The sequence below is a fragment of the Eucyclogobius newberryi genome, unplaced genomic scaffold (assembly GCF_026437365.1).
Source record: "Eucyclogobius newberryi isolate DKJ021-1_F unplaced genomic scaffold, fEucNew1.0.hap1 SCAF_5, whole genome shotgun sequence".
Lineage (NCBI taxonomy): Eukaryota > Metazoa > Chordata > Actinopteri > Gobiiformes > Gobiidae > Eucyclogobius > Eucyclogobius newberryi.
Window position 1 is genome coordinate 16,244,556 of NW_027316167.1, and position 9,105 is coordinate 16,253,660.

At 41.5% G+C, this 9,105-nt stretch overlaps 1 protein-coding gene across 1 annotated transcript in view; it reads left to right on the plus strand.

The window, feature by feature from the left end:
- gpc5a (glypican 5a) overlaps nt 1-8,887 on the plus strand; it is a 121,850-nt gene extending 112,963 nt beyond the window's left edge. The window contains exons 8-9 of the mRNA XM_072464621.1: nt 8,137-8,299; nt 8,874-8,887. Coding sequence (XP_072320722.1) covers nt 8,137-8,299; nt 8,874-8,887 — 177 coding nt within the window. The remainder of the gene's footprint in view (nt 1-8,136; nt 8,300-8,873) is intronic.
- The last annotated feature ends 218 nt before the right edge of the window (nt 8,888-9,105 follow it).

Here is a 9,105-nt window from a genome sequence, read left to right on the forward strand (position 1 = left end):
TGAAGTTAAGCATTTAACTGTTTTTTAAAAAAAAACAGTTAAAAATTGTTAAAAGCAGAAAGTATTATTCACAAGAAAATGCTGTTTTGGGATTGTCCTGTTGCGTAAAAATATTGGATTGTAATTGACAATGCACTGCCGACTATTTTTGACATCACTATCCCAATTTCAGTTTTAGAACTATGTACTTGGGCCTCAAAACTCCTGCCACGGACAATAAATGGATACTTCAGTAAGGTACTTTTGGCGGCGAGAAGAAAGGCCATCACAAGGAAATGCGTGACACAAACCACACCAACAATCAAGGACTGGACGACAACAAAAACGTGATTTTTTTTTGGACCAAATGGGACCTTTATCCTATATTAAATGTGCCATGAATGTGTTTATTTTGATGTTTAGTTGATGTCTATTTGTATTTTTCTCTCTGGTCGTGTTCTGTTCTGTGTTATAATATAACACAGAACAGAACACGACCAGGGAGAAAAATGTTATGTTTATTATTATTATTTTTCTTAGAAAAATAAAAGAGTAAGTGTTTATTTTAAAGCTCTGAGGTGAACCCATCAGTACCCATAGATTTATTGTTCTTTAATCTCTTGATTGCACCCTGTATTCCCAACACTGTTATTTCAGCTCCTATTTTTTCATTTTGCTCTTCGGTCATAATAAAAAATTGATTTCCTGAAATTATATGTGTAGAAGGATTCCAATTATGATTGAATTTGGTCTTGTTCGGTCAAAATTACATTATTCTGCTCATCTTGTATTAAAAAACAACAAAGTGTTTTCTAAGTTTCGAGGCTAATGATTTAGACTTTTTTAATCCACTCTCACTTTACCGTTTGGTAAAGAGCATTTTCTTAACTATTTCCTGTGAGGTCAAGTAATTAATTTATCCTCTTATCTTTTTAATTTCCTCTAGTACTTGAGGATTTTCTTGCTTGGCATGATTTACATTTTTTCCCTTGTAGATTATTTAGCTTTTTCTCCCTTTGTTTCTTTATTGCAGAGGCAATGGCTATAATTTTACCTCTCTAGACTGCTTTAGCATCATCCCAGAGGATGGCAAAGAAGTTTCACCTTGTCGTTTGCCATTTCTTACTTAAACAAAGGGTCATAAAACAGGCCACTTTTAAAATGTTGATAGAATTACATCAATCATTTTTCCTACAATATTGTAAGGTTGAAACACAAATCTTGGGGTAGACTAGATTGTTTTGAGATTGGTTTATTATGATGAAACTTTTATACATCTTCATCTCTTAAAGTTTATAATCTGCCATGGATTTTCTGGCAGACACATGTGCCCCGTAGGATACACCGTAATTACTGGGATAATTGCTTGACTGCTGCTCATTAGCATCATTCTCATGCTCCTCCAAGATGGCTATCATAGTAAACATCCACACCTGCCGCTGCACACCTCTGTAAACATGCTAGTGTGTTAGCCTACAGCTCTTTACAGATGTGCCCATGTTCTCATTACCAAACATACACAGCTTTAATTATTCCTCTCTGTAGGCAGCTGTGTGGACTCCCTCTGAGCCCTTCATTGATCAAACACTAAACAGCAGCTGATAACAGGCAGACAGGAAAAGATGGCTGACACGTTTACCCCTGAATCTTGTTGAATGTTGAAATGTTCTACATTCTACAACATCTACTGATTTAGCAGTAAAAGAAGACAACCACTAAGTTCACAGACAAAGTTTGTGAATACCAAACTGCTTTTGACCACCCAAATGGCCTTGCATGTTATCTTGGGCCCCAAAGGCAAAGAATACCAGGATCAAAGATTCTATTGGTGTAGAATCCACAAATGTCAAGGTTTGTGGTTCAAGTCCATGATACCGGCATTGTATAATAACTTACATGGCTCTGTCCGACAACTGGTTTGGTCAAGGTTTGGGTCCAGTTCTCCTGTTTTAGTCCTGGTTTAATCCTGTTCTAGTCCTGATTTAGATCCGAGTTTAGTTTTGGATTTAGTTCTGGGTTTTGTACCGTGTTAAATGCTCTTCTAAATTAGCTAAAGCCGTGTCCAGTGTATTAGACCATCTCATTTCATCTTAATGAACCATGATATAAATTCTCATTTCATACTGAGGAAACAACTTTGTACATATTGATTTTACTCTCAGAGTACATTCCTCAGTAACAGGCAGCAGGCTGTATGGTTGGGGTTGACCACATCCTCTACCCTCACCATTAACACCGATACACCGCAGTGTTGTGTGCTTAACCATTTTCTTTATACACTCTACATGAACGACAATATCAGTATCACCACAAACATAAAATTCCTCAAATTCTCTGACACTGCTCGCTCCTTGCTCTACTGGAAAACAATAACTCGATTGTGGAATACTACAACACAGTAATAAAGTTCACAAATGTGATGACAACCACCTGCACTTCAACGTCAGTAAAACAAAATAACTCATATTCAGTCCCCCTCAGAAACCAATTGTCATAAACAACCAGACTTAAAGGTTGAATGGATGATTTTTTTTACCCAAATCTGAGTCTCATTTCCTCGTGGCGTGGACGGCCGATTAGTCCTGCCACGTATCAATCATAAAACGCACCTACCGCTCACCTGCAGCCGCGTGCGGTTCGTCCCCCGAGAGCAGCATGTTTCCGCGTGTCTAAGTGCATGGATCTATCATAATATAGTTCCCTCAGTGTACGGGACAAAATGAAGAAGGAGAAAGACAGTTTGAGCTGACGCAGAAGTGGACAGAAATCTACGGGAGACGAGAGATGTGATGCGCTCCGTCGCGCTAATAAACAAACGTGTGTGTTGTATCAGTCCGCACGGGGGAGTGCGCATGCGCACTTCCACCTGAGTTCTCAAATCGCCGAAAAATAATTTTTTTTTAAATATTTCGGGGTAACATTAGATACATCACTTACATTTGATCAGCACGTCACAGACATTCATAATAGAAGCCAGCTATAATCTGGAAATTAAAAGGACTATGTTGCTCCTCATTTTCTACTCCTGTTGTGTCAGGCGCTCAGGCTCTGCCCTCAGGACAGAGTTACACCTCACCCCTCGGCCCTCAGGCTCTGCCCTCAGGACAGAGTTACACCTCACCCCTCGGCCCTCAGGCTCTGCCCTCAGGACAGAGTTACACCTCACCCCTCGGCCCTCAGGCTCGGCCCTCAGGACAGAGTTACACCTCACCCCTCGGCCCTCAGGCTCGGCCCTCAGGACAGAGTTACACCTCACCCCTCGGCGCTCAGGCTCTGCCCTCAGGACAGAGTTACACCTCACCCCTCGGCCCTCAGGCTCTGCCCTCAGGACAGAGTTACACCTCACCCCTCGGCCCTCAGGCTCGGCCCTCAGGACAGAGTTACACCTCACCCCTCGGCCCTCAGGCTCGGCCCTCAGGACAGAGTTACACCTCACCCCTCGGCGCTCAGGCTCTGCCCTCAGGACAGAGTTACACCTCACCCCTCGGCCCTCAGGCTCTGCCCTCAGGACAGAGTTACACCTCACCCCTCGGCCCTCAGGCTCTGCCCTCAGGACAGAGTTACACCTCACCCCTCGGCCCTCAGGCTCGGCCCTCAGGACAGAGTTACACCTCACCCCTCGGCGCTCAGGCTCTGCCCTCAGGACAGAGTTACACCTCACCCCTCGGCGCTCAGGCTCTGCCCTCAGGACAGAGTTACACCTCACCCCTCGGCCCTCAGGCTCTGCCCTCAGGACAGAGTTACACCTCACCCCTCGGCCCTCAGGCTCGGCCCTCAGGACAGAGTTACACCTCACCCCTCGGCCCTCAGGCTCGGCCCTCAGGACAGAGTTACACCTCACCCCTCGGCCCTCAGGCTCTGCCCTCAGGACAGAGTTACACCTCACCCCTCGGCGCTCAGGCTCTGCCCTCAGGACAGAGTTACACCTCACCCCTCGGCCCTCAGGCTCGGCCCTCAGGACAGAGTTACACCTCACCCCTCGGCCCTCAGGCTCGGCCCTCAGGACAGAGTTACACCTCACCCCTCGGCCCTCAGGCTCGGCCCTCAGGACAGAGTTACACCTCACCCCTCGGCCCTCAGGCTCGGCCCTCAGGACAGAGTTACACCTCACCCCTCGGCCCTCAGGCTCGGCCCTCAGGACAGAGTTACACCTCACCCCTCGGCCCTCAGGCTCGGCCCTCAGGACAGAGTTACACCTCACCCCTCGGCCCTCAGGCTCGGCCCTCAGGACAGAGTTACACCTCACCCCTCGGCCCTCAGGCTCGGCCCTCAGGACAGAGTTACACCTCACCCCTCGGCCCTCAGGACAGAAGTACAGAAGGCTCAAGAGCGGGAGGGTCCCTCGGCCATCACATTCCTGGTCCAACAGACCCTGCTGAGTGCAAGAATTTCCCCTCTGTGATAATAAGATCTAAAGTCTAGTGGGTTTAAATCATGCAAGTTATTTTAAACAAGGTTAATATTTAGCGTCAAACTGTTTTTTTAACCTTGCCCTGACAATCTGGCGTCCACCTCCTTTCGCTTTGTGGCTTTTCTCACTCAATATTAGACAAAGACCTACGTCATTCACCACGGGTTAATAACCGTTGAGGCCCCTTTCATGTGTCAGAAAGAACTATATCTTTTCAACACACCGTAACACAGTACTTTGCTGTCCTTTTAAAAGTGGAACAATTGTGGGCTCCTGAACTGTCATGGTCTAATGTGATCTTAAATTCTTTTACCCACACAAATCATATGTTCCTCCTTTCAACTCTTGCTTTCATAATCCAATTTTTGTCACTCATAAGGACAAATGCAGTGGAAAATGGCAATTTATGCTGCCTTGTGAAGGTGTGAAGTGAATGTGGAAGATTACAGATTAAGTAAACGCATGGAATAAAACAGACCAGGATTTGCTCAATTTAAATAAATCCTATTTTACCTGTTGAACATCTCAATGAATTTGTCTTTACACAAGATCTCATTTATAATATTTAGTGTGCATATTTTCTGTTTTAAAATATTTCTGTGGAAGTGGCTTTTTTTTTTTTTTTTAGTTAAATGTATCTGTATTAAGTGAATACAAAATATAACCTGTGATAAATATGAATAACACTTTATTTAGGCCATGTACACACGTAGGCGGGTATTTTATAAATCCATCCACACAAACATGTATTATTGCACTCGCGCGATCATAAACATGTCAGACCAATAGTTGGTGGTGTTTGCCTAAAAGTTAGACCCAATCTGTCCAATGAGAGTAAGACTTTTCTCGTCGTCACTTCTGCAAAACAGTCAATTTATGACGTGTATTCATTAATTGTTTTAGATAGTGACGTTTGGGAACTTAATTAAACTGCCTTTAATTAAACTTCAAGCATTTAAAAAGAATCACCAAGATTTTGATTTCTAATACAAAAAGATTAATTTCGTCATCTTTCATTTTAGATACTTTTATTTCATCTATCATACCAGTGTTTTGTTTTCATACCATGACACATTACAGCAACATCGTGTGACTCTTCTGAGGGCGATTGCAGACAAGCAGTCGAAACATGTCAAGGTTTGGCAACAAACAAACAAACACTGGTCTTAGAGGAAATAAAAATATTTTCATTGCTGTTTATTATTACGACTATAAAACTCCTCTTTCAGATGCTTTTTCCATCTCCCATTTTCACTTGCTTGAACTTAGCTGTGAGCACAAACTTTGATTCAATTACCCATCTTTAGAAATTCATTATTCCAGGTAACACGCCGTAAATGAGGTCTGGATTTGGGCATAAATGGAAATTGAAAATCATTGCAATTGCACAAATAGAAACCAAACTATTCTTTCTCTGAGTCTTTGCTGAGGAGCTGTGCCCACAGATGGACAAACTCATTATAATCTTAGTAGTGTCCTGTTCAGCCACAGCCCTGATACTGCTGCTCCCCTGCACTCAACCACCACACCAGCTAATTCGCATAGGCACTACCTTTCTGATCAACACAAAGCTTTCTTTCTTGTTGCCAATGACGCTCTCTGAATTTAAATGAGCCAATTAGGGTGCGCTTCTCCCGCGGTATCGAGTTCACAGGAGCTCTGATTGAGACTTTGCAGTGCGGAAATAAAGCCCAAAGTGTCCCTGGCCCTGTAGTCTAATCCTTAGCTAGGTGTAATGTTAACTGGTTGTTTTAATTCAGATGATGGTGCAGAAAGTTATAGAGTGCAGAGGTTGAACTGAGCTGGCACACTAATGAAGGAATGGCTAGTTTTGTCATCAGGGTGATTTGTTAGGATAATATGCAAAAAGCAATGTAAAGACCGTATAACCGAAAATATTTACATTTTAATCCAATATAGTACTGTCTAATCTATCTTTATTATTGCAAGGGGGAGTGAAGAGAGGTCTTAAAGTGCATGCTGGGTTACATTATCTAGTGCTAAAAACTTCTAAAATCATTTATGAATCGAGCACACTACAGTGTCCTCCCTCTGGTGTTGTATTTTGAAAAACTTTTACTTTCTCAATCCTCAAATGTACACTTTTTAAAACTCCCTCCAGCTGTGGAAGGGCTCCAATTCTTGGTTGAATCAAAGTAAGACAAACCAGTTCAATGCAAGTTCTTAATAATTGGTCTCATGTGATGTTGGAAAGTCCTCGAACATTTTCTGTCTCTTGCCAGCCTGGTTCAAAACAGGACTCACAAGATACAGTGTGTATTGCTCTTAAGAATACATAGTGATGTTTATTTCAGATTTTAAAAGAAGGCTTAAATTGAGTATTGAGTAATGGTTTGGGACCACTGACCTTTTGTATACTTTAAATAACTGAACTCTACCTCATGTGCTGTCTTCATCAACACATTTTGACTTATTTCTTGTCAGTGCTTGTATTTAGGTTACAAAATGAATCAGACAATGAGTCACAACTTCACCCTTTAATTGAACCCCTTCACTTTATGTAAGCCAAGAATGTATTCACTTTGTGCGCACACATTTCTCAGTACAGATCTGATCAAATTATCTCCACACTTGTTTGGCCTTCTCTGCATTAGTTAAATGATCTTCTTTGTTCAAAATGTGTTCCATGATTTGAAAAGATAAGGCCCCTTGGCTCAGTTACAGGAGGATGTATTTGCAAGCTTGTACAGTGTATGATTAAAGCTGCAACACTAGCATGTTATAGATAATTGCTCAGTCTGTATCATAATAATAAAAACATAACTGTAACTTTTCTGATGTAATTTCCGGTGTAGGTACTTTATACGTCCGGGGTCCCGCTCCTCGCCAATGACACCACACTCATTATTCATTCTCAGTGTATACCTACACCACCATCTGATTGTTTAAGTGATCTGTTCTTTTCCTCTGTATCTACCTCTGTATCTACCTGCGTTGCAACAATGAAATTTCCCTATATGTGGACAATAAAGGATTATCTTATCTTATCTTAAAGGCAGTATGGACAATTTTTCGGCGATTTGAGAACGCAGGCGGAAGAGCGCATGCGCACTCCCCTGTGCGGACTGATACAACACACACGTGCGTTTGTTTATTAGCGCAACGGAGCGCATCGCATCTCTCGTCTCCCGTAGATTTCTGTCTGTGCAGGACTAATGATTTATCCACGCCACGAGGAAATATGATAAAAAATTTGCTGAAAAAAATCGTCCATACCACCTTTAAGAGATCTGATTGTTTTGTCTCTAATGATCCCCACTGTGGCATCAAACTTGAATTATTGTGTTGTATTATATATAAAATATGTAATTTTATATATTATATTATATCAAGAACTACAGATTTGCACAAGAAAGACCAGATACTAGTGGTTTATAACCGATGTAACATTAGCTAGCTAGAGTAAACAAACGTTTAACGTGGTCTTATTGGTAGCATTGTGCAAATCTGTTCTTCTTGATCTGAGACTGTAAACCCCTCAATATGTTCAGTCAGAGGGCTCAAATGTTTAAGATAAATAGACAAATCAGCTGATTTAACGTCAAGTGTTGAAGTCGAGCAGCAACTTTTGATCAGAGTTGCCGAGTTGTTTTCCCAACTGGTGCAAGAGTTCATGTGTATTTTTCAACTCGGAAACACATTTTCCAGAGTTCCCAAAAACCACATGAACGCAGCATTCGCCCTTTAGTGTCTCTGGCATGTGACTATATTATATTCATCTCCAGCTGCTGCAAGGCAAATCCATCCCTAAACTGGGCACGTTGGACCAGATCGAAACAGGAAGTGGTGACACGGAGGGGCGGTACAGTGGTGACTGTGACGACGAAGACGGCTGTGGTGGATCAGGAGGAGGCGAAGTCAAGAGGACAGGCTCCAGAGTCTCCAAAAGTAAGTCGTTTTCAAGTAATTTTATTACATTTTTGGGTTTAAAGTTCTGGTCACTCACCAAGCACAATGGAACGAGGAAATGAAACCTAAAACATCAGCATCAAAGCCTAAAAAATCTTCTATTGTGTATGATTGTGTGTGATATCACAAAATAACATGTGCAGATGTTTACTCAGTAACAATATCTACATTTTCACTAGAGTGTCAGATAGAGCCCTATACTGTCATTCTAAGGAGATTATTTGCTTTTTTTAGAACTTTTTCTATTTTGTAGAAAAATCTGTTGTTCTTCTGGAAAACTCCAGCCGCATTCGCCCTGATTTTAGTTTGTCTAAAATGGTAACTAGTCAATGTCTTTCATGCTTTTCCTTCTTTTGCACATTCAAATTGCTTTACATTGAGGAAAGGTTGAATTACTAATTTGTATGACATTATAGATACAAACTAAGTACTACATTATTTCATTATTCTATTCTATATTTAGAATATTTTTGGATGATCCATTTTAAGGGCAATTGTATCTGTGGCATAAATTTGTTTCTATATTATCGTTTATCGTCTATATTTTCTTCAGCAATATACTTATAGCTACTCTACACTATTTATTTAAGATATTGTAACTGATTCGAGAACTCTGAAAATTAGGACCAATTATTGAGCACAAACATGGAAGTATCACATTTGTAAAAACATTGCTGAGAATTTTTGTTACTAATTTACCAACAGTAAATAATCAGAAAGTAAATGCATTTGAAGGTACTTTGCTATTACACCAGATTTTACTGGACTTTGTGCTCGCTCCTCTC